At 43.3% G+C, this 26,793-nt stretch overlaps 1 protein-coding gene across 1 annotated transcript in view; it reads right to left on the reverse strand.

Annotated features, from left to right (window-relative positions):
* The window catches only part of ANO2 (anoctamin 2), a 302,275-nt gene that overhangs the window by 37,408 nt on the left and 238,074 nt on the right, over positions 1-26,793 (reverse strand). Inside the window, exons 18-21 of the mRNA XM_090275378.1 lie at positions 15,554-15,665; positions 12,658-12,715; positions 12,388-12,488; positions 418-563 (exon numbers count right to left, since the gene is read on the reverse strand). Coding sequence (XP_090131504.1) covers positions 418-563; positions 12,388-12,488; positions 12,658-12,715; positions 15,554-15,665 — 417 coding nt within the window. The remainder of the gene's footprint in view (positions 1-417; positions 564-12,387; positions 12,489-12,657; positions 12,716-15,553; positions 15,666-26,793) is intronic.

Below are 26,793 nucleotides of genomic sequence, written 5' to 3' on the forward strand. Positions count from 1 at the left end.
GAAGATGTATATACCCTTGCCCCAAGTGTCATAGGACTACCTTACTTTTTCTTAATGGAAACTCTATCCTTAAATTTCAGACTTCACTATTTCTCTTTCAGTCTTATGAATTATAGAAGCCATGGGAAGGGGCTTGAGAGACCAAACGTCTCATTTCAAGATGTGGAGAAAAAGCCCAAGAAGAAGACATCATCCTAGTATCAACTTGGTAATAAGAGTTGCTCCTGGTTCTCATTCTAGGGTTCTTTCTGCTTCACACTCCTCAACTTTTATGTGGCACTGAGGGTGACTTTGTGTAACCAGGAAGCCCAGGAAGGTGCAGTGGCAGCCCTAGTCATTTCTCTAACCTCCTCCTCACCCCTCTCCCAGACTGCTTGTCTGCACCTGCACCAGGAAGGAAAGATCACATGCTCTTACTCATTTCCATGTACTCTGGAGTAAGTCCAGTGTATGGTTCCAAGCTGTAGTCTAGATCCCACTGTTCTGGATGCTTTGAATGGGCAGAGTCCACTTCTCCAGGTTCGGTCTCATCTTTCAACTTCCGAAATAGTTTTTTTAGCTTCCTGGAAAAGAAATGGACCAGTCACCAAAAGTTTCTGGAGGACAGAGTTAGTTCTGCAGACAGAAAGGAGAAGCAAAGTAAGTGTTGACTCTGAAGCCGTCCCTGATCCTAGAACAGATAGTGGGATACTAAGGAGCCTACTCTTCTCTTAAAAACAACCTGAGGAGGTCCCTTATCAGGATAATGAGAGACTCCCCCCAGAAAGGATTGGGAAAAAAACTGAATTCTTGTTGCTTTTTAATAAGCAACAAGAGAGTTAGCCCTTCCTGCCAATACAGACACAGTCTTATTATTTAATAGATGATTCATCCCCTCTCTTCATGGGGAAGAGACGGTGTCCAGAAAATAGTAGAAACATGCTCTTATCCAAACTCAAATATTTTCATGTCTTAATAACATAAACAGCATCATCTTTCCATTAAAGCCAAGCTAAACACCATCTACCACTACTATGAGTTGAAAAAATCCTCCTCTACAAATTTATATGTCAAAGCTCTAACCACCCCCCTCAAGTGACTGTATTTAGAGATACAACTTTGGGGAGGGAATTAGGTTAAATGAGATTATATAAGTAGGGTCCCAATCCAATAGGATTGGTAGTCTTATGGGACAAAGAAGAGACAGTGATTTCTCCATCTCTGCCATGTGACGACACAGTGAAGAGGTGGTCATCTGCAAGCCAGAAAGAAGGCCCTCACTAGGAACCAAACTTTGCCGGTTCTCCAGAACTCTGAGAAAATAAATTTCTCTTGTTTAAGTCACACAGTCTGTGACATTTTGTTATGCAGCCCTAGTAGGCTAAGTCAATCAGATGCAGGACATTTTTTGGTCTAGAATGATAACAAGACAATAATGGCCCAGCCTCTCGGGGTTGGTCTGAGGATTAAGTGAAAAAATGTTTACACAATTTTTAGCACAATATCTGGACATGGTAAGCATTCAATAGATGGTAGCTATTATTATTTTAATATTAAATGTTAAAATATATGCAAGGGTTATAGTCTTTTCATACTTCCCATTGATACACAATACATAGAGAATGAAATTAGGTGAAGGAGAAGGCTACCAATTCTGTTAACCATTCTATAAGAAAGTTTCTAGGAGATAGTTATGAGGAGAACTAACAGCAGAACAGACAGAATCATAGACTTGAAAAATTTAAAGGGATTTTGAAGTTCATGTTCCACTAAATGCAAGAAACTACCCCCACCTTCCACATTCCTCGCACAAGATCATCCAACCTCTGTGTAGCTGTTTATAGACTGTCACTCCTGTTAGCATGAGGCATCTCATTCTGTTGTTAGAAAGTGCTTCTGCTAGTTAATGAAAATCTTATCATTCAAAATTATGTTCTAATCAATGTCTGTCTAATACCAAGAAGACACAGTATAGTGTAACAGGTAAAGTCTGATCTTTGAGGTAAGGAAATAGTTTTTTAAAACCCAGTTTTACAACTCACCAGCTATAGTTTCTTGGACCAGTTATTAAAACTCCATAAGCTTTATTTTCTTATTCAATGAGAAAATGTCAACTAGCCCATAGTGCTAGTCAAAGGAGATAATCTATGTAATATGCTTCACTTAGGGCTTGGTACATGCTAAGAGCTCACTAAATATATCTGTCATTGCCCCTATTATCATTATCATCATCAAAGGAGGATTTAAAGAATGAGTTATGATTCATAGAAGCAGCAGTAAAATAAGATATTTTATAATAAATTAGCAAACAATAATTCTGTGATAAGAAATTGAGAAAAACTCGGATGGAGCCTGATGATTCTGAAGCCAACTAGTGTGTAGACCAGTTGAGACCATATCTGAGAGAAAAAGAAAAAAAGTTAAAAGAGAGGGGAAGAGAAGAAAAGAAGAAAATAATGGAGGGAGGGAAAGTGGAAAGGAGGCCTAGAACCAGAATTTAAATTGAGACTTTTTCTCCAGGTACCAGTAATCAGAAAACTTGGCTAAATCTTTAGCAAAAAATAATTAGTGGTTTTAATTAAACATGGAAAATTGAACTCATGTGTAAATCCCTATCTACTTCTGAAATGCTACAAAAATTACAGTGAATGAATTTTAAAATGTATAAAACCACAGGCTAAAGGAAATAGTCATGAATACAGTAGTCTATGAGAGTTGTAATGAATATCTTGGCAGATGAACAGTGGATGAAGGAGTTAGCAAAGCTGTTATGGTTGAATACCAAGTACCTATAGTGAAAGACAGCAGAGAAAAGCAAGTCAACTTGTACTGCAAAATCTCAGAAAGGCTCAGGCACCAGCTATCACCAAATGCAGCAGGTAATGACTGGTGAATGCCCTGTTCAAGGAATAGTAAGCCCTAATGTGTCTGTCCACCCATATCGCCTAAGTGACTACCACTTCCTAACACCATTAGGAGCATAAAGTTTATTTGAAGGAGAAAATGAACCAGGAAAATGCAAGAGTTGAAAGATAAATCCAATAAAATTTTATTTATCCAATAAAACGATAAGAAGTTAAAAATCAATTAACTCTCAGGAAAAACATATAGTACAAAAGACAAATAAATGGACAATAGAAAAGAAAATATAAAAAATTAATCACATCTATGAACTCAAACATCTAATAAGAAAGAGAAGACCAAGAAAATGGTGGGGAAGAAAATACAAAACAAATATGAGGAAATGTCCCAGAGGTGAAGGACATGCATTTTCTGATGGGAAAAACCTATTCAGTATGATGATAAAGTAAAAAAGGGACCTTCACCAAAGCACTTCACCATGAGATTTTAGAATTCTAAGAATGATGAAAAGGTTTCTAAAAGCCTCCCAGTCCAGAGGGACAAACATAGATTCTCTAAAAATTATTTGGAATCAAAACAGTTTTAAAATTCTCAACATCAGCCTTTGACACTAGAAAATTTTAGGGAAACGTATTAACAGTAAGGAGGCAAATGAGTTTAGCACAGGATTCTATACCTAGCCAAAGTATACATCAAGTGCAAAGGGAGAATAAAGATATTTTCACACATGTAAGTTTTCATAAAACGTATCCTTCTATGCGTCCATTCTCATGATATTCCAGAAGGATGAATTTTACCAACCAAGGATATAAAGCAAGAAAGAAAACAATATATAGTCCAGCAAACAGATAATACATCAACAAATGGAGGCATTAGATCAAACTCAGATTGACAGCTTTATAGGAGGTTTAGTGAACAAACAGTTCCAATTCAAACAGGAGAATGGGGGTTCTGAGCATATGCTTTCCATGAAAAAATAAATGAAACGAATAAGACATCTGATGTATTTAGTGAGGTAGTCCAGCTGGAAAAGTAACACTTGAACAAGTGTTACTAATAATGTGTAATGAGTATTATGAAGGACGGAGTTTAGGTAATTATGTGACCATAACAAAGAAACCTAACCTGGCCTAAAGCAGAGGAAGATTTCTCTCTGAAGGAAGAGATGTATAAACCAACTAAATGATGAGAGTTGATAGAAGAATGGGAAAAGGGGAGAGTGATATGACAGGTGAAGGTATGTTTCTGGCCCAGAAAATTATTTGTGCAACAGCGAAAGGCAAATGTGAGGATGGTTCATAGAAGGGACTGAAGGGATTTCAAAATGTTTGGAGCATAGAGTAGAAGAGAGAAGTGCCAAAAGAGAAGACTTAAAGGATAAGGCAAGTTCATGGCATTGAAGGCTATGTATGCCATCTTACACGGGGCTTCAGGTAAAAGATTATAGTAGCAAAGTCTATGGTGTTGCAATGGTTGTGAACAGACCTAGGAAGATTGAGACATGCTTAGGAGGTAGAGTTAAGAAGCTGGTGGTGAACCGTATGTGGGAAGGGAAGGAGGCTGAGGGTTGAAGGGTCTTTGGGCATTTGTGTGTAAGGTGACACAGTTTGCTAAGATAGGAAACACTAGAGAAGAGGCAGTTTTGATGAAGTGGAGGAGGAGTTGTTGAGGTGGAGGACACCATGAGACAACTAAGTAGGGATGTCTAGTAAGCAATTTTGTATATGGGTCTAGAGCTCTTAAAACAGGTCTGGGTTGGAGCTCAAGATCTGAGAATCATCATGGAGAGAACAGTTGAAACCCTACAATGAGTACCATGAGTGGATGGAGCAGAGAGGGGAAACTATCTACAGTTAAGGGACAGATGCAGGGAAAGGGGCCGTCAAAGGGCAAGGAAGGAGCTGTCATAGGAACAGAAGGCCGTCTGGAAGACCACGTGGTGTGGAAGAGGGCAGCAGAAGAGCCTCAACAAGAACTTTGTGTCAGTTGTGTAATACACCAGGGGTATGTCAAAAGCAATGAGGAGAAAAACCCACAAATAGTTCTTATGAACCCATCCTTCCCAGAAGTTTCCCTCCTTGAGATCTCAGTGACCATTAGAAAAATTAATGCAAAAAGTCCCTCAAGAGCAAGACTTAACAGGCATCCTGCAAGTTGTATAATACACAGATGGGACATTTGGAAAACTTCAGATTATGATTCCGACCGTATGATGCACTCGCTCGTTAAAATAACTCCTTTGATGTTACCCCCTTACCCTTTTCATCTGCTATTTTTCTGTCCCTTTTTAAATGACAAGTCTGAGAAATTCTGTCTGGAAGGCACAGAGCTTTTCCTTTGCTTGTGCCCCATGGGCTCAATCCAAGACCACGGGAGTGTCTCTCTCACCTGGGGCCTCCTGCCACAGGAATCTGGGCCACAGCCTGTGGTCCACAGACCCTGGCTCCACAGCCGCCACAAACCTCATTAAAGAAGGCACAGCCAAGCCCTGATTGGCCAAAGAAGAGAAACAAAACCCATCAACCTCTGAGCTATGTGTTCCTTTTCCTGACACCTGACAAGGTTCAAATTTGTTCCTTAGACTCCAGATTCATAGCCAGATTCCACTGTATTTGAGGAGAACACAGATGTCTTCTGCCTCTGATGGCTTTAAAGAGAGACTGTTCTATGTCTTGAAATGTAGTATTTATCACATTTACCCAAAAAGAGCAGAAAGTTTATAAAATTTTACTGGCTTTGTCTAGGGTTATAGTTTATATTCCAGCTATTTTGGGATGTGATCTTGTCTTTTTAGTAAAAATAGGGATGAAGGATGTTTTACCAGTGGAAGTATTGCTCTATCTGCTCTGTCCATCTCAAGCTGTGCCCAGGAAAGAATCTGGAACTTGGAAAAAAAAGTACCATTTACCCCTTCTCTCTATCTCTCTCTGTCTCTCTGTCTCTCTCTCTGTATCTCTCTCTGTCTCTCTCTGTCTCTCTCTGTCTCTCTCTCTCTCTCTGTCTCTGTCTCTCTCTGTCTCTCTCTGTCTCTGTCTCTCTCTCTGTATCTCTCTCTCTGTCTCTCTCTCTGTCTCTCTCTGTCTCTCTCTGTCTCTGTCTCTCTCTCTGTATCTCTCTCTCTGTCTCTCTCTCTGTCTCTCTCTGTCTCTCTCTGTCTCTGTCTCTGTCTCTCTCTCTGTATCTCTCTCTCTGTCTCTCTCTCTGTCTCTGTCTCTCTCTGTCTCTCTCTGTCTCTCTCTCTGTCTCTCTCTCTCTCTCTCTCTCTCTCTCTCTCTCTGTGCCTGTCTCTCTCTCTCTCTCATACACACACACACACACACACACACACACATACACACACATCTTTCTGGATGATACAAGGCCCATTTTCAATTCTGCTTCAAGGAATACTGGACCTACCTTGAGATAAAATTATAGCAAGGGGTCGGGATGTCATGTGGCATGTTTTAGAGACACCACACAGTTCAGCTCCAAACACACAGGAAGAAGAAAAGTGGGGTGAGGATGAGGGGGCTGGGGATGAGGGAAACCCCCCACAGTGGACTTGGATAACAAACAGCATTAAGTCAGACTCTGCCTTGCTGCTCACCATGACTCAAGTCATCCCAGAAGTCCCTGCATGATTCTGAGGCCCAGTGCTGGACCACTCAGCTCCTCTCCATAAAGCGCCTGCCACAACCCTGTCAGGCTTCGGGAGCCTGGCAGTGTGCGTGAGAATAGTCTGACGCCAGACCACACAACCCAGTTTTATCTGTGATCATGTCCTCAATAGTCCCAGAGCTGCCTTTAAAGCTCCTGGTGCCCATGGTTTTACTGCCTCCTTCGGAAGCACTTTGTTTTTCTATTTCCAGGGTCTCTGAATGAGGCTTAGCAAAAGTGAGACGTGCCGCTGCCTGCTGGCAGGTGCCTGCACAGAGTTGAGCTTCCACAGTGGCTCATCTGGACACCTGCCACATTCAGAGAGTTGGAGAAGCTTATCCAAGGTCCCAAAGGGCTCTGTGCAGGACTTGGACATGCCTGCTACCGGTGCCAGCCTCATGGAGACCTATGGGATTAAGAAGTGATAATATTCCTCTAAACCAATGATTCCAGCAAAGGATACAGTCCACTAGCTGTGCATGTGACAGACACCTTTGGAAGGTCTCCACACTTTGCCTTGCATCTCATTAGAGAATCCGGGAAAGTCATTTTCTTTTCTGCTCTCATTCAGTCCCACTGACTACAGTCAAAGAGAAAACCCCAGACTGCTGGCGGCATGTCATTAACATCTCCCTACATTTGTTCATCTTTCTTTAAAATAGAGAATGCAGCTCTTAGGCTAATGCCATTGGTGAATGATGCTCTGTTTTTATTGTATTTCTTTCTATTGTTATTTGTGGTAACTGATAGCACTTATTTTTCTACTTTCAGAAATATTATGGAATTAAGTAAAAATGAATTGGTTTAGAGAGAGTTAATATACAAATAGCTATCCATGTAGATATGAGAAAAAAGTTTTAAAGTTGGTTCATAAATGACTGAAGATTGGGAAACAATGTTCTAATCCAAGAAGCCTGCTGGACTGTAAGATTCTCAAAGGCATCAAAATTTTAGTTGTGGTACTTTCTGCAACACACACACACAGAACCTAATGAAAATTCTGTACCCTCAAGGGGAGAATAAACTATAGCAGACTATTTGAGCTACAATAAAGGTCAATTAGATAGTCTTCCACTTTTTAAAATTTTCTTGGGAAGAATGTTAAAAAATTGCTCTTAGAAGTAGGTGATAAATACTATAGACCAGTGATTTTCAACATTTTTCAAATCATGGCACACATAAACTAATTACTAAAATTCAGCAGCACAAAAACTAGGTATATCATGGACAACAGGGAGGGATATCATTGTGGGAGAAGGGGTGGGCTGGGTAGTGGGGAGCAATGGGGGGAAAAATGGGACAACTGTAATTGAAAAACCAAAAAATAAAATTAAAAAAGAAAACAACCTAGGTGTAATTTTGATTCACTCACACTAGGCGGCTATTATTCTGTTGGCTGTTGTCATTTTTTAATTTGGCAGTCTAAGGGAAAAGAGGTCAGTGCTCCTGAATAGTCAGGTATCATATGTTTTAAAAATCCTGTGGCACACTGGTTGAAAATCAATGATATTAACAGTCAATCTTATATTTTTTGCCCCAAATATTCTTATCTAGCATGATCACCTACCTAACTCCTCAGACTTGCTTATTTATATAAAAACCAGGTGTTGTCTCTAAGATTCATATTTATTTCCTTTGGGGAAAAACTTTGAAGCAGGCTCTGAAGGTACATGAGAGCTCCATTTTGAACCAAAAGCCACTGGGCCCAGAACAGAAGAGGAAAATCATGTTCCTGAGTTGCTCTTTTCAGCCTACTCCCTGGACTTGAAACACTTACAAAGCATCACTTGGAAACATATAAGTCAATAAAACTCAGCAACACCTTAGCCACCTGAACCCCTCAAGAATGTTTCTTCTTTTCTCAGATGTCCATATTTCCACTTCCTAGATAGCTGAGCATAGTATATCCAAACTGCATTTTCACATAACCATAGTGGATGAAAATCCTTCTAGAATAACTTGCCCAATGTCACACAGTAAGTATATTGTAAGGCCTGGATTTGAACCTAGATCTGTTGGATCACCCAATCTCTACCCTACAGTGACTTGCCACCTCCACCAAAGAACTAATGACCACTGAGTCTAATTTTCATAATTTACACTGCTCTTTCCTCACTGTCATGCTCAATTGTCATTTCTCTTCAAACTATAACAGACTCTTTTTTTTCCCCCATTGGTTATTTCAACTGCATCACATATAAGGATATTGCCAGGTGCTGAAGGCTGGATTGGATGGGTCTAATTTATTGAGAACAGATTCTGAGAGTGGAAAATACCAAATCATAATCATAGTGATTTCATGTGCCCAAACTCTAAAATACAACCTGTAGAACTATAAAGATCTTTGAAGATAAAGGCCCCTAGGGTTTGATGAAAGAACCTCTGTTCTACATCCCTGAATTTAACTTCATAATTATGTTGTGCGTACCCTTTAGGATAATGGAAACTGGAATGAGGAAAAATGTTTTGAAACAGAAACTTGTGTTTGGAATCATCGGTGACTAGAGGAGACAGGTTCATAGGATGTCTGAGCTGAAGTGGAAGCACCTTAGAGATGGTTATAATGCCATCATTCTCATCACGTGATGAGGACAGTGAAACTTAGAGAAGTGACTTGCCCACAGCTGTATGAGTTACTATGCAATTACCGTCAATTAACTGTGAAATATTAACCACACATCAAGCATAACACCAGAAAGTTTAGCCTTCAAGGCAAACAGCCGTGTGTTAGCTTCATCTGTTATGGAGCTGACGGAGTTGATGAACGGGGAACATGCCAACACACTGTCCCAACATATGCCTGTGTTCTTGCCTCTCTTACACTCTATAAAAAGCTTCTGGGTCCATAGTGAAAGAGCTAAATGGTACAGCAGATGTCCAGAAATTTAAAAATGGGTGTATGATGCCCACAAGCTATATACTATTCCATCCTGAGCAGAACAACAATATCCTGAAAGGGCAGATATCTTCCCCAGATGTTGAGGGGGAATGTAGACTTTCTACTGTAGTGGTGGTGGAGGGGCTAGTTTCATAGCATCACAGGGGCTAGGTGCTTCCTTGGTCTCTCTTTTTTTGGTCTGTATATTTTCTGGGTGTTTGTCCATAACAACTGTGGTCTCCCTGAGATGACAAACTAGAGGACAGGAACCATGTGTTTCACCAACTTCACTTGATGACTGTCACTGAGTGACTCTCAATCAGAGAGCTGGGAAACAGGGCCCAGCTTCAGAAGGTTCGGGTTCTCCATAATTATGATTTCCTGACTGAGAAGCAGAGACTATAGCCTAAGCAGGGAGGTGGAACCAAGATGCCCAGCTCAATGCTTTCACCAATCCTCCTCCAAGATAAGCACATGCTCAAGTGCCACCTGAGGTTGTCCCAGTGCGGGGACAGAAGACCATCCTAAGCATTCAGCCTAATTAATGGTGGCCAATGCTGAGATCTGTTCTGAGGACTGGCATGGCAAAGTTTTAAGAGGGATTGTTGAAGATTCTCATCCCTTTAAGTAGGGCTCTCATAAAAAAGGGTTTTCTTTCCAGGTTAACTACATTTTCTTCATTATAACTTTAGCTCTGTAAGTGTGTTTCTGAGGAAGACCAACGGTCTGGAGACCTTTCAGACAGTTATAGCCTCCCTATGGAAGCAGGACACTGGTGCAGTTTCCCATAGAGAAAGCAAGTGGATCATATATACTATAATGGTTCTATTCAGCCCAACCAGCCCAGGACTCAGGAAACTTTCAAGAGATTTGGAGAGATTCTGAGCTCTTGCCATGACCCTGACATGCCCTAAGACTTTGATCGGGGATATGTCATGTCCATGAGACTTACTTTTCTCCATTGGTAGCACCACCTAGGTCAGGGGGTGATTTTGATAAGCCTGAGCCAATCTGTTGTTTGTTTAGATAAGATAGCAACACCCAAGAGAAATCGTTTCTTTGAACAACATAATTGCAGGCCATCTTATTACACTTGATGATGGCAGCCTTCTTTCAAGAGTTAGACACAGCCTGGAAAATCCCTCAGCTTGGGAAGCCTTCTTTGACTGCTTGCTCCTAAATCCCTGACCTTTACTCACTCTGAATTCTGACTGAGTTTGCACCACATAGAGAAGACCATGTCACATACTATCTGTTTTGTCTCCCAAACTTAAAATATAAGCTCTGAGAAGACATGGATCATTTCATATATGCATTTTTAAATTTTTTTAATTTAATTATATATAAATCTTGTACTTAGTTTAAAAGAAAAGAAAAGAAAAACCAGCCAGGCTGTTGTTATAGATTGAATAATGGTATCTCCTCCAAAATTCATATGTTGAAGTCTTAACTTCCAACATGGTGGTAGTAGGAGGTGAAGCCTTTGACAGGTAATTAGGTTTAGGTGAGGTGAGGATGAAGGAGACCCCATGATGGAATTAGGACCCTTATATGAAGAGGAGGAGACACCAGAGCTCTCTATCTCTCCACATGCACCCAAAGAGGTCACATGAGCATACAGCAATATAGCTGCCATCTGCAAGCCAGAATATGGGCCCTCATCAAGAACCAGATCTGCTGGCACCTCAAGCTTGGATTTCACAGATTCCAGAACTATGAGAAATACATGTGTGTTGTGTAAGCCACCAAGTCAGTATTCCTCTGTTATAACAGCCCAAGGTTATGAAGACAGCCAGTTAAGTTCAAACTACAGTGTTTCTATATAATTCTCATTTTTGGTATACAATTCTCATCTTTTAATATCTGAGTCATGTGAGCCAAGAAATAAAGGCTGTGGTATTCCCTGAAAGCCCTCCTGCAGTGTGGACATTGTTATTCCTGTTATGTATCTCAGAGCCTGGCTCTCTGACCCTTAAAGAATATTCTGTTAGCTACTTATTGTTCTTAAATTCCTTTGCTTCTTGAACTACCCAGAGTGTATCCCAACGTCCATAACTAAGATGGCCAGATGGAAGAACTCAAACAAGTTTCTTTCTAGCGGGATTTCTCAGAACCATTACTACAGTGAAAGACAGTGTGGCAGTATCTTCAGCTAACCCATGGGGACTGACTATTGTATTCCAGAATAGTTAATTTTGCAAGGGGTTTGCAAAGAACTCTAGGCCTGATACAAATTGTCCATTCTGTCTTCCTAAACAGAACTGGCCCAGCCTGTAAGTACTGCCTCAGTCATCTTTAGCTCTCTGATGCTGGATTGCCTGAAAATATCACTTGAAACAGATTCTTTAATGCCATGAGCAATAGAAATGAAAGGCAGAATGGGTTACATTTTCTTTGACCTGAAGGTAGATTTTCACTTGCTTCATTCTTTTTTCTTTAGGTCTTGTGCCTGTGAGTCAGTGTTTGTTTTCATCACTATTTCAATGCAAAACTTCATTGACAGTCATCCTCCTATAAAACTGGTATAAACCCACCCAGAAGAGGAGAGAGAATCCATGTGAAAATCCATTCTGTGTTTCACCAGCTATGAGTTCTTCTCCTCCTAAGATCATATATTCCAGACTTTCTTAGAGACTTTTCTAAACAGTTATATTTGAAACTTTCATATTCACATATCCACCTTACCGAAAATCTCTTTTAATTTTGATCACTGGGAGAACAGATAGCATTAAAAATATTAGACACATTGAGGTCAGAGATACCTGATTCCTAGCTTTGACACTTACTGGTTATGTGTACTTAATGAAGTGCTTAATCTTTGTGAGCCTCAAACAGCCCAAATCAGATTGGCAAACCAGGCTTATGGGAGGAGCCCTGCTTTATGGGGAAAGTTATTGGCAAGTAGACAAAGGACTAAATAGCCAAGCTATCTGAGAAGAGGGGAGGCCATGAAAATCCTGCTGAAAGCCAGGCCCTGCTGAGCTAGGCCCTGGCTGCAAGGAGAGAGATAAGGAGCATTCAGTACATACGGGACTCCGATCTCAAAGATGTTGTTCTGGATCAACTGCTTCCCCAACATGATGATGCTGAGCTGAATGCAGAGCTCCATGAGGCAGCCCCCGGGAGCACACTGCAGAGGAAGAGACAAAGGAAGAGGCTGTTAGACCAAGTCAGCCCAGAGAAGCAAAGGCAGGAATTCATAGCCATGGTGCAAGGGGGACAAGGATGGGGCTGGGGATGGCAGGTGCCCATACAAATCACTAGCCAGGCAGGAAACACCAGTGGCTAAGCACACTTACCTCTTCCATGCGGTAACTGTTGAACACATAAACATAGCTTCCAGGTCTGCCCACAAACCTAAAATTGAGAAGTGTGGGAAGTGAGAGAAAGTCAGAGCTCTTGAGGGCATGCCTTCAGAGGAATAGCCACTGCTCAATGTCTTTCTTGAAAGTACTGTCCAGGGCAGGTGATAAATCACCCAGGGACAATTTATACCCCATTTTCAGCTAACAATCATCTATAACACCTGGGGTTCATCTTCAGGGGTTAGGGGGTGAGGCTAGTGTGGGGCTGGGAAGTTCCCACAAGGGAGAGAGAGTGAGAGAGAGAGATAAGAAAGAGAGAGGGGTGACTTCTGAGCCTAAACACAACAGAGTTTGGATTATCTGTAAGAGTACTGTGTGTGCATCTTCTTCTCTCAACTAGTTTCAAGAACTGAGTGTTTCTGATTTTGCAAGAAATGAAGGGTGAGACAGACTAAAGTTGTAAGTGGAGATTCCTGGGAACAGAAAAGAAAAACTTAGACATCCTACTGAAAGCATTTAAAGGAATGGAAGGCCGTTGACCGGAGACAGCCAACTGACCTGGAGTCTGCACGATCCTTCCCCATGTGGGAAGGCCACCCTCCCCTCCACACCCCCACTCTTATTAGGGTTTTCTGGACCCAAGGGTAGGTAGGACGACGACCATGTCCAGCTTGAAGCAGCTAGAGGAGCTTGAGACCTTCGCCCATTGTCCTTTACAAGATTACAAAGGGTCCTAATATTTGAGAGGGGGGGGGATAGTTAATTTTTACGAACCAGGGGTATGGACTTGGGGGGGGATTGCTGGGGGAGGGGGATGCTGGGTGGAGGGGAGCAAGGGGGAGAAAATTGGAACTGTCTTAACAATATAATCAATAAAAAACATTTAAAAAATAAATAAATAAAGGAATGGAAGAAGCCTACTTCATTCCTCTTCAAAGTGACATCAATTTTATTGTGGAATAAGAAGACTAGGCAGGTGGGAGAAACACAGAGGTAGAAGCTAATCATGGATCTAGACAGGTAATCAGAAGAATCCTACTTATCTGGAATGTCAATCCTGGATCCACCTGTTAAAATCCTATTCATCTGTTTAAGGCTCTGCTTAAACCTTTGCTTCTCTGTGCAGTCCCCTTGTGTCTCTTTTCATTTTATACCTCTTATTACAGCATTTTTTGCAGACTACAATGTGCTATTGCCAAGACTACTCTTTCAATATACCACAAAGTTTATCTAAGGTCAGGAGCCTATTTACAGTAGTCCCTCCCTGTATCGCAGTTCACTTATCATGGCCTCACTGTATCGCAGGATTTTTAAAAATATTATATTTAATTATTTATCGTGGATTTTTCACTATATCATGGGATTTTGCAGTACTGTATACGTATGTTGTTAATGTTACGCAGGTTTAAGAGTGCAGAATAAATGTAAGGTTCCTACTTCACAGGGGGGTCTAGAACATAATACCCATGATAAATGAGGGGATACTGTATTTTTCACCTAGAAGATCATATATAAGTATACCACTTGTTATTCATAGTAAATCCAGATGAAAAACACCCATGAAGAATATACTCATTAATATGAATAGTTACTCTGCTATTATAATTTCATAACAGTCAAGGACAGAGGTCCCGGGAAGGGGTTGTGGTTTGGGCCTGGGAAGGGGTTGTGGTTTGGGCCATAAACACATTTATAAGAAATTATCAAATATGGATGATGGCAGTTCTTGCTACCAATGTCTATTTGATGAGCATTTAGCTCTAGGGAAGCTTTCCTGACACAGCTGATGCTTACTGGGAAATCTCCTTGCAGGTAGTCAATTGATCTGACCACAAAATTATTTATCAAAAGTGACTTTACATCCAGATCTATTATATAATGAAGAATTTGACTGGCCTTTGTTGCTGGTTCCTGGAAGGAGCCTCTAAATCATTGGAATTTCCTGATAGGAGTGTCATTATTATTCTTGGTAGGCCCTTGGGACTATGCCTAAATTTATGCTAATGAGATCACTCAGGATGAAGGAAACTATGCCAGAAAGGCCAACCATGTGATTGGAGGGTTGGGGCTTTGAGCCAGGTAACAGCAGCCTGACCTCAGGGGAGGACAGAGGGACTGGAGATAGAGTTCAATCACATGGCAAATCAATCATACCTACATAATGAAACCTCAATAAAAACTTTGGACCCTGAAGCTTGAATGAGCTTCCAGATTGCTGGCACACATCAATGTGCCAGGAATCTGACATGTCTTGAGAACATCAAAGTTTTGTTTAGGACCCACCTAGACCTCACCCTAGTGCCTCTCCCATTTGCTGATTTGGATTTATATCCCTTTGCTATAATAAAACTGTAATTTTAAGTACAGTGCATTCCTGAGTTATGTAATCTGTTCTTGTGAATTACTGAACCTGAATGGTTAGTGATTGTAGGGGCTAGTTGTCCAAATCATGAGTGGCCTGGAAACCCCATAGCTGGTGGCTTAGTGTCTGAAGTGAAGATAGTGTTGTGGAAGACTGTGCCCTTAATCTATGAAGTTTACACTAACTCTGGGTAGTTAGCATCAGAATTGCATTGCAAAACCTAAGAGCCACTGGCTAGACCAGAAATTCTCTTCTGCCATATCCTCAAAGCTGGGAGACACAAATTCTTCTAAGACTCACTCTTCACAGCCTGGAGCCAGGTCCCTGTGAAGTTTCCCTACTTATCAGAATCGTAGTTGTTAATACTAAATGGTCCAGTGTTAATGCCCCTGCTTCAACAGCTGGGTGAGAGTGGGGATGGGGAATAGGGCTGAGGATGTGAACTGACAATGGGGACAGGCTGATTCTAGTGGAAGACCCAGCCTTAGTGACCAACTTCTCTCCTATATATGACACCAATATACTCACCTCCCCTTGAAAAAGGCCACATAGAAGATGGGTGAATAGGCATTGACAAACTTTAGCAAGAAAGCTTTCAGTATCAGGCGTTCTTCAAAAGTCTGTTCTGTTTTTGGAACCTCTGAAAGAGAAGAGCAAAGCTGATAAGACTGAGAGAGATTTCTCACCTCTCCGAGTTTTGACCTTGTGACATGAGCCATTGTCTCTCAGCTTACTCCTTCAGAGCAGAACCCAAGAGATTCTGTTCTGGCACATCGAAATTGAATTCATCTGGAAGGTCCCAAATGGCTTGTCAGGTAATATGTGGCTAAAAAAGGAGGCCCAGGGTACATAAGATCATCACCTTCCTCCTTCTGCTTCCTTCCTTTTATCTGCTCAAGCAATGGTTTCACATTGTGCTCCTCCAAGAGGGGTCTGGGCAAGCAGAACTTCCTCTTACCACCTTGACTCAAGGAAATTCAGCTTTTACCTGTGTAATTAAGATTTTACTTAAACAGAAGTTTCTGACCAAAGAAAGGGCTTATTAAAAACTGAACTAATGTGAAGAGGCAGCAAAGATTTCTCTTAAGCAAATCCTCAGCTATTGTTCCTCCTTTTCTCCTCCTTCATTTATAGCAGGGAAGCCCTCGCCTGTATGTCCTCTGGATAGGCTGAGACCTCTTGAGTTCACTCACTCAGATGATGAAGGGTCAACAGATAAAATAAGTGAAACAAACAGCCTAAGACTAATGTCTCAAACTCGGGGTCATAGTGCCAGTGTGTTTTATCAGGTCCGAGCAGAGGAGGCAGCCAGTGTTCCCAGAGCACCCTGAGGCACACTGAGCAGAAACCTCCCCGAGGCCTTCAGAGGACTTGAGACCCACGGGGTGCTCCAGTGGGCCGCTGTGCAGGGTGCTTAGTGAGGTCGCCACAGACCATGACAAATAGCTTAGCAAAGAAAAGAGATTACAGGGTCGCACTTCAGGGGCAAAAGGAAAGCACTAAGCCTTTGTCATGTGCACTGATAAGGTTAGCCCCAAAGTGTGCTGAGCACAGGGCCCAAGTGTCAGGGCCATGGGGCCATGGGGCCAAGGGAATTCTGTGTCCCTGTGAGACCTGAGTGAGTGTGGACCCGCCTGACTTGTCTGCCTGCCTGCCTCACACAAGGCTTTTGTAGGAATCACCATAAAAGTGTACACAAGACCCTGTTCTCCCCTGAAGTGCCTTTCTCTGACCCATCTCCTCATGTGCAAATCCTTCCCACCTTTAACATCCAGATCAAATGGTACACATAATCTCCTTCCCAAAGCCATCCAGAGGCCTTCAGCTGGTAGAAATCATCCTCCATTTTCTTTTCTAGTATTTTATATGTCTCTGTATTAATTACCTACATCCATGTCCTATGAAAAATCACAGTAATCATAGCTTTCATGGATTGTCTGTGTCTTAGTTTGGATTACCCTCTCAGTCAAGGATTTGGGAATCAGTAGTTTACTTGGAAGGTGACCCAGGAATTTTGGTGAGGGTGTAGGGTGCTGAGATAGCGAAGGGAGGGAAGACAACATGGATGTTTTCATGAACAGATTAATGCCACAGATAACTGGGACTCAGTTCCACTAGGGATGTTCTAGGAGACTGTGTGAAGCACAGTTAAGCATCATTATACCAAGGAGTGAGCAAGCAGGAGTGAGTCCCTCACTGGTTGAAGGTCACTGCTGGACTTGACTCCCTGGCACCTGCAGCTTGTCCTGTGCATGGACTGAGCATACCCCTGCAACCAGAGAACCCACGCAGACAGAGAGCTGCAGTGACCTCCAGGCGGCCAGCGGGATGTTCATGCTGCACCAGAGGCTTTGCTATAAGCTGTGCTACAGGGCACGTTGCACAGAGATGCGTGTGTTTGCTATCTCGGTTCCTCCTCCCCTACCTATGTGACCAGAGGTGGATTAAGGTCAGTTGAGGCGCCGGGAGCAGAAGAAAATACTGGGCCCTTAAAAGAAAGAGAGAGACAGGGAAAATAAAAATATTTATTTATATGCACAGAAAACTATTTTAAAAACCGTAAATGAAACAAGTACATATCCGCAAACTCATTTACATCCCTGCGTATTTGCGTATATCTTAAATCTGCACTGTAGGAGAACCTTTGTAAGTACAAAGTAGCAAATACGATTCTATTGCTCTGATGAGCGGTAGCGCAGCTGCGTGGGGCCTATGCAGCACAGTGTGTGTATAGTATGCAGCGGAGTAATGAAATAATGAAAATAAGCGAATATAAACATACTATCGGGTTTTACTGCTGATTGTAAACTTGTACATAATTAAAATTGCATGTGTGAAACCAAACTTGGTGTCATTAAAAAAAAAAGTGTAAAGTTGGGGTTTTGCAGGGCCCTTCAGAAGTCGGGACCCAGGGCGCATGCCTGGTGCGCCAGCCGTTAAATCCGCCTCTGTATGTGAGGGAGGTAGTATGTATCATTTTTTTGGATGAAGGGTACTGAGGCCCAGAGAGGTTAAAGCCTTGCTAAAGACCACACAGCCACTAAGTGACAGAGTTAAGATTGGAACCCAGATCTGCCTGCCCCCAAAGATAGTTTTTACTACCCAACACTTCAAAATCAGGATCTCTGATTGATTACTGTTTACATCACACATCCTGTCCCACCTCCCTACCCTTCACCCACAGCCTAACATGATGTACCTAAAAATATTTGTTCAGTTCACATTCATTGAACACTAGCTGTGTGCCACACACCATGCCAAGATGAAGATTTTATTACTTCATTCAAAGACCTGCATTTAGCAAGGTCTCTGTTGAAAGCCTTTTGCAAACATCTCTTCCAGATTTAGTCTGTGAGCAACAAGGTATCATCTCCCCTCGCATTATAGCAGGGGATCCTTGGGAAAAGAATGACACATTTCCACGTCCGTTTCCGCACACAGCACAGTGAGCCCCTCATTCATCTGCAATCCTAGAACATCATCTTGCATATGAGAAGGTGATACCCATCAGCAGTGGTTCAAGCATGAGCCTCTGCTCACAAGACTGTCGCCACCCCTCAGGAACCATAGCCCAAGCTTCCTGAGGCCCTCTGGGAAGGTTTGAAGAAAGCATAGCCTGCCAGGGAAGCTGGAGACACTGTCATAATTCCACAGGAGAGGAAGTTGGATACGTCTACCATGATAGACAGCTTTGTGGTTCTCTCCTCCTACCACACCTGAACAGAGGCAAGCAAAGCCCCATGAGATGAAAAAGTCCCAGGCAACTCCACACTGATTCACCCAATAAGCATTTGGATAAAGATATGTACTCACCACTGACAGTTAACACTGCCACTTCTGTTGGTTCTTTAGTTGATGTATGTTAACAAAGTCCCTCAGATCTGTAACCCCTCAGGCTTTTGCCCTCCCTGCTACAAATCCTGCCCTGACAAAGAGGTCAGTGCCTCCCTATTGATTGATGCTTACCAGGTCTTCCCTGAGCTTAGGACCAGGTCTTCCCTGAGCTTAGGACCCACGTCCACATCTTCAGCCTGATTCTTATTCTCTCTGACTAAAGGCTGAGGCCCAGGAGGAAATGCCTGCCATCAGTTTCTGAGGTCACTGTTAGTTTTAAGATCTCATAACTGAACTTCCATGTATCTGTGAACCCGGTCACTGTCCCCACCCTGTTCCACCGCACCCCCGCCATTGACAGTTTGGATGGCTTTTTATACAATGAGCACAGTCACAGCTGTTGCCAGGTGTACTCTTCTGTGCACATTGAATGAGTAAGTGAATGAATGAATGAATGAATGAGTGAACGAATGGCAGGGAAAAACATATTTTTGGAAGAGTGAAAATTTTTTTGTCATTTACTAAAACTTCCCTGTTACATTCTAAAGAGGGCAAATCCTGAGGAGGGACCTTCGTATAGTGAGCAGGAACATGCATATGAAGACACAAGAGAGTGGCAGTCAAAGAGAATTATATTTCCCTACATGAGATACGAGGTGGGCGTTTTGGAGTTAGATGTAGGACCCAGAAAACCCTAGAGCCAGTGCAACGGGAGTGGGAAGGACAGAGAGGGAGATAGGGGGGCTGCCACAAAAGAAGAAATGTAAGTGACAGGCCAGGGGACAGGGGCTTGGGAGACACCCAGTGGAAATTTTCATTAACTTCTACTGTGTGGCTCATAGTACATATAATCCTTTCATTTGCCTCTAAAAGAATCTTCAGTTAAGATTCATTAAAACCTGCTTTCTTTAGTAGTACTTGAAGAATTCTGGATTTGTTCTTCGGGGAGGGATGTGCCTGTGGTCTGAGTTCCACTTCAAGATGGGCACTGAGCATGAACAGAGATTGCCCATGGGGCCCTGTTAAAACTCAGTCACAAAGGAGAGACTGGGGAGAGAGAGGAAAGAGATGCAGAGGATAGAGACAGAGACAGAGGATAAAGGAGGGAATAAGGTGGAGTGGGGGGGAGGAAGGAAGGAAGGAAGGAAGGAAGGAAGGAAGGAAGGAAGGAGAGAAAAGAAGGGGAGGAAGGAAGGAGGAAAGGGAGAAAAAACTTCAACAGAAATTTGAATCTCTGCAGCAAATTCAATAGTAACTTAATTGCATCTCATCTCTAACCTTGTTTCTCACTTTTAAATACTTTATGGATAAGAAAATTAAAACCCATGTCACCCTAAAATAAGGAATTGTGTCTGAGGAGCTGAAAACTTGGAAAACTTACAAATGTAGCTATACGGGGATTAAGGAAGAGGTCTGGAGAGGCACATGTCTCTGATTTTCTTTTCTAATCTCCTTTGAACTCTTTGTACTCTGATCTCCCAATCCTGCAGGAATTTCCTGCAAGGTCCCTAGAAAGAGAATCCAGTTCTTTCAGAGCTCTTTGCTCCAACTGGAAATGAATGGCTGCCTGTCTCCATACTGATAAATCATGGGCCAAGTTATTATTTATTAGTTTTATTTTTAAAACAGCCTTTGCCTGTGCTTTTAGGGCCATGAGCCACCATAAATAATGGGCATTTCCAATAAACAATCCAAATCCACTTGATAGGCCACTAAATCAGCTGAGTGCTCCCACTTCAGAGAACCTCTGTGGCCATATCATGTGCTTTGCTGGGAAAGGAGGCCCTCAGGGAACACCTCAAGGGAGGGAGAGAATTGGGGGTAAAGGGGAGCATGAAAGCCCTAGATCTCCAGTTGGATTTTGGGATCTCTCAGTAGCCAACATAAGGAACCTCACCAGCCCATGGCAGAGATTAGATGACTAAAGAAATAGAACAAGTTTTCACAGCATCCACTTGGGGTGGGATGACAAGTAGGGTGATCTGCATGCAGGCTGCTGACCCAAACCTCAAAGGAGATCTGAATCTGAGCCCCATGAGAAAGTGGCCCAGCCTGGTTGGGCTTCATATGATTCCAAATACAGGGGTGTAAAGAGAACCAGCAAAGAGAGGGTGTAAGTAGGCAGAGGGCAACCCTTCTCCATCCTTCATGTGCTCCTGATATCCAGCAGCCCTCAGAAAGCCACCCCAGGTTGAGGAGAGGCCATCAGAGGGCAGACTCTGTCCAGGACAAGAGAGGACAATCAGATCAAATTCCTGTGCGGAGCCATTACCTACCCCCCTTTCTTTTAAGTGTTAAATCTCAGGGGCACTGTGTCATGAAAAAAATATATGGCTACAAATGACCCAGCTGTAAACCGCCTTGGAAAATAATTAGTATGAAAGCCCAAGCTAGTCCCAGGGGGCCACCTAAGAACTGAAAGTCTCCAGAGTGCCATTCTAAGCCCATGGAAGCAGAATGGCTGGCAAGGGGATGACAGCTGCAGAATCTGAATTTTGGACAAGCAGGTCCTCCTAACTGATGTCCCCAACAACCCAGACAGTAGATATATAATGATGGCGACAAGATAAAATGAGGAGACATCCAAGTCCCAGCCCTGGCACTACTCTGGGCAGAAGGAGGGCCTGAACCTGTGTGGCTGAGTCAGAAAACAGAGGCGCCTGCTCCTCACCCTGCCTCTCCCCCAGGGCAGATCAAGTCTTTGCAAACAACTATGTTTTCCGACAGCCCAACCATCTGGCCTTCCCTCCATTTGTGGGTGTGGGATGGGGAGGGGTGTGTGCCGCAGCCTCCTGTGTGATGTTGCCCTGTTTGTGCCATGGGAAGGGAATCACCCTAGGAAAAGCCAGCCAACTGGGTAATTAGGCAGCCAGTGCATTGCCTAAGGGAGCTGAGAGCCCCAGAACTGGAGATTAAGGATGGGTGTTCGTGAGATCCTCCTATAGCCTGAGGGAGGGTTTTTTTTTTGTTTTGTTTTGTTTTGTTTTTTTTTAGCACAAGGGATCCCTCCCTTAGAGTCAGGAAGATGGCTCTTGCTCCCAGATCAAGGGATATGAGACCTACTGTGCTATCTAGCAGCCTAGCCCAAGATGACAGCACCCCAGAAGCATCTCATTCTAAGGCAAAAGGATATTAAATAGAAAACACTGGGAGAGGGAGAGGGAGGTAGAGAGGAAACAGTGAAAGGGAGGGAGGATGAAAGAAGGGAGAGAGCAGTGTGGGTGGGACAGAGAAAGAGAGAGAAAGAGAGACAGAGAGACAGAGGGAGTTCTGTTACGGATCTGTCATGAAAACCCCATATCCTGTGCTCACTGCCTACCAGGTACTGTATAGGCACCTTACACGATTCTCCATTCGATTGTCACAACTGCCCTATGAGGATTTTCTCCCCTTGGCAATTACAGAAGCAGGGAGAGAATAGGTAACATGTCCAGTTCATGACCCTAGACACTTTAGGACACCAGGGAGTCACTTTGCAAATGAATACACTGGTCTGGAAACCAAGCACCCCGTGAGTAGGAATGGAGTAATTCCATTCACAGTCCATCCCTCATGTTTTCCCAGGGGAAGGCAACCCAGAGAAAAGGTTTTCACTTTTTCCATCATTATCATTTTTTATTCAACAAATATTTATCACGTGACTATTAAATGCCAGGTATTAGACGTTGGGGCTACAGTGGGGAGCCAAACGAATAAGCCTCCTGCCATGCAGAGCTTAGAGTCTAGAAGATGGAGGTAGACAAATAAGACCATTTCAGAGAGCAAGGAGCATTAAGGGAACATGCAAGGAGATAAGAAGGAAAAGAGGACAGGAAGACTCTTGTCAGAGTGGTCAGGTAAGGCCTCTGAGGAGGCGACCTCTCAGCACGGAGGAGCTGGGGAGGACGGAGAAGGTGGCAGCAGCAAGGGCAAAAGCCTGGGGTCAGGAGAAACCTAAGGATATACAAGGACCAGAGAGGTCTAAGTGACTGGAACATTCTGAGCAAGGAGAAAGTATAGGCAGTAGAGTTGGGAGGAAGGCAGGGGCTGGTTCATGGGGCTCTGCAGGCCAGAGGAAGGACCTCAGATACATTGGAACCACAATGCAAAGTCACGTTTGGGTTTTGGGCAGGGGAGAGGTAAGGTGATACTACATTTTAAAAGGATCAGGGAAAATGTCCTTTGTATGTGTGGTAGGAGGTAAGGAGTGAGAGATGACCAATATCAGAATAAATTTGTACAAAGTGGTGGGATCTGGGATATGTTTGAAGGTAGAATAGTCAATATTTAACAGCATGGATTCTAGGGGTGAGGAAAGAGAGAGAGAGATTCAAGATGAAGCTTGGGTTTTGATAGGAATATTTGAGTGGCTGGTGGTGCCATTTCCTGAGATTGGAAGAATGATGAAAAGTAACAGGTTTGGAGGAAAAATTAAGAGCTTGAAGTTGGACATATTGAGTCCTTGGATTTCTGGGCTTTTGTCCTTTCCTGAGCCATGCCCCAGGGGGTTGGAGTGGGGATGGAGCATTGTATGACTGAGAATAATTCATTAAAGTACCTGGCCAGCTTTGAGGAATCAGAACCTCTAGCAAGCCACAGCCTCAGTGTGGAGGCTGGACCAGTGATTCCCTAAATCCTTCCTCTTGGTCTTCTGTGTCCTATAGCACCAACAACAAGGCTACGACAGAATACAGGAAGACTCTGGGCTGGAAGCCAGAAGATCTTTCTGTCTCTGTGTCCCAAGGTAAGTGACTTACTTCGCTGAGCCTTACCATCCTAATTCCTAACATGGCAGCTTCCTGCAACATCTGTTGCGAAGACTGAGTGAAAGAAAGTATGGGGAGCGCCACACATAGTATAAGGTCTCAAACATTTGTTTTTATTATTAGAGTGTGGCAAGGCCTGCTATTAGACATTAATTTGTACACCGTTTCCTCTCTTTAACGGGAAAGGTACTAGCGAGTTACCTAAAAGTTCCTGACAGAGCCCTCTTAGAAGGTCAGGGGCGAGCACTTTGGCACCAGCTGGGGTGGTAAGCATCCCTTCTCTCAGAGAGAAGCAAAATGGGGTATCATGAGATCTGTGTTTTGAAAGTTTAAGAAGATAAGCTGCATGCTCCTAGGGTGGGTTTCCAGGGAGTCCTTGGATCTGGGCCTATGTGTTGGGTCACACCCTGGAGATGGGAGAAGAGGTGTTTATGTGCCCAGAAAGCAAGCAACCCTGATAGCTGGGGACCCTCCACTGAGCTTACTCTGAAAGAGAAGGTCATCCCTTCTTGGAGAGCCCAGGACCTGCCAAATGGAGAGACCACTGTAGCAGTGGCCCAGCCTCTTCAGTCAGATGGGACATGGCCAGTATCCAATAACAATGCTGTGTAGCAACAAGACACAAAGGAGTGAAGGGCTGGTCATACTCCAGGCATGTCTCTGTTTAAGTATGGATGCTGGGCTGACCCCCTCCATTTGTCTGGATCCCAACAGTCAACAGGATTCACCTCAGATGGTTCAAAGAATATGATTCTAATGAAGACAATCCTTACAGCAATGAAGGGACAAGAAGAAATGGTGTTACTAGGGCCCAAGAAGGACTATGAGGGAAGACCCATCCTGCAGAAACTATAATGAAAGGATGCAGCTTTGCCAGAGATGAAGAAGCAGAGAAGAAATAACCCCAATTCATGCTCCGTTTGCTCTCTAATTCCTTCCACTGCTTTCTAATGGCTGACCCCCCCCCCCAACCAGAGTCAGAGTAGGAGAGCCAGGTGACACAATCAGCTGGTCCTCAGGGGGCACAGAACACAGCAAAGAAGGTAGAGAGAATGGAAAAGAGGTCTGGAAAGGAAACATGGCAAACAGAGAATGACCGCTGCTCTATGTTTTCATGATTTAAGCCTCAAGTTCTTAGAAAGCTCAAAGGAGAGGAATATACTGGACTTCTTACTATTAAGAGGGATGGGTGCATTAGTGATGAACTGGAAAAATGAAAGAGACATGTTCATAGTTATAGCTCGAATTTGGGAAGGAATGTTTGCAAGTTATATTAAGTAGTAGCGTTACCAGTTATACATAAGCATCAGTGTTACTAACAATAGTTTCACATAACTGGAATAAATTGTCCCACAACATGGGCTAAAACCATGATCACAGTCGTTTTTATTAGTGGTAGCAGCCTGCCACCATCCTCCCTCCTTCCCAGACAACATTTATAATGCTTTAAAGCCAACATCACTGAGGTGTCCCTCGGGCAATGGCAGAATCCACTCTCCCTACAGCCTTCCTGGGCCTCACAGAAGGGGCAGGCAGGAGGTTCCTTCTCCCCAGTTGCCAGAGGCCACACAGGGAGTCAGGAGCTGGTGGTAGAGCGGGAATACAAGCCAGAAGACCTGACTCTCAAGCCAGATTTCTAATTACCAGCACTATGGTCTCCCCAACACCCCCAAGGAAGCCATACGTCCCAGGCTGGCCCATACACAAGTATACAAATCCACACACTCCCAGACAGATCCTTGCTCTGGAAGTACGTTCCTGTATAGGCTCCGTAAAGCTGAATCTCCGGGTCCCAGTGCTCTGAGCCAACAAAGCCAGCCTTTTACCCTGCACTGTAAAAACACACGTTGTCCACATGTGATGGCAAATTAGATCCATCCATATATACCCCCAAGGTTCTTCTTTAAAGAATTTTTAATGTCCTAGCAGCCTCTGGTCCCAGGTTTTCCCCTCCTTATTCCTTTCTTTCCTCTCTTCCCTCTGTAATAGTAATACATTGCCTTATGGTGAGGCTGGCTTAGAACTGGCACAAACTTTTAGACTCAGGACTTCCTGATAGCATTTCAATTTTTTTTTACTTTAACAAAGCATGTGGGGCCCCAAAGTCTATGAATCTATGGAGGATTCCTCCTGTACGGAGGCCTAGGAGGCAAGTGACAGTGTACTCAGAGCTTGTTCCCACTGAGTCTCCCTGCTTGCCCCCAGAGACCCCACCACCTGAAATTCACATGGGTGGGTGCATTGCATTTTACATCTTCTGGAGTCCCTGGTATGTTTTCTTCTGCATTTAGAATTTCCTGAGGAAGAAGGACACTCTACAGGCAGTAGAGTGTCATGGTCTGAGCAAGGACACTGAGGCTAGACTCACAACATGACCTTGGACCTGTTATTTACCTCCCTGTGCTTCAGTCTTCTCATCTTTAAAATGGGAGTGTTAAGACTGTTTTGAAGATTAAAAATACTGATATACATAACGTGCTTGGAACAGTGCTTGGGATGGTGGTGTGTGTGTGTGTATCTGTGTGTGTGTGTGTGTGTGTATGCACGCACAATGCATACACACATGTACTCACGTACATCACTATTAACCATGAGCCTTGGTCAAGTTTCTAAACCTCTTTAGGCTTCTCAAGAGTAGAATGCAAGATGACCAATCTCCAGCACTACAGTGAAAATTATGTGGGACAATTTATATACTATGCCCACCAGTGCCTGGAACATGGCAAGTGCTCAGTAAAAACCAGGTGCTTCTCACCACCCCTTCCTTTTGTTCACTTCCCTGTCCCCACTTCAGTAGCATCTGGGGCAACATCTCTGAGGAGGTCATCAGCAATATTTCAAGGAGTCACAAACACAGCCATTACATAAGAATGGAAGACTTTGATTTAACACAGCTATCGCTTTTCAAGTACCTACAATAGGCCCAATCCTGTAACTAGAAGAAGTTCAATAGAGAGTGAAGGGTGAATTGCACAGCTCCACACACAACTCAGCACTTTGCACATAGTTTTGAAAGGGAGGGGAAGAGGAAGCTATGGTGGGGGACCTGGAGTTAGAGGATGATGCTGATAAAAAACAAGCTGATGGCACTTTGATTATTCAGCCTAGAAGCCTGGTGTCAGCCCTGCCTCCTGCACTTGGCCCCTACTAGAACAATTTCCTACAGCCAGAGTACTCATAAGCCCCTTC

This window comes from Furipterus horrens, unplaced genomic scaffold (genome assembly GCF_987537825.1).
Source record: "Furipterus horrens unplaced genomic scaffold, mFurHor1.1.pri manual_scaffold_4, whole genome shotgun sequence".
In the NCBI taxonomy this organism is placed as follows: Eukaryota; Metazoa; Chordata; class Mammalia; order Chiroptera; family Furipteridae; genus Furipterus; species Furipterus horrens.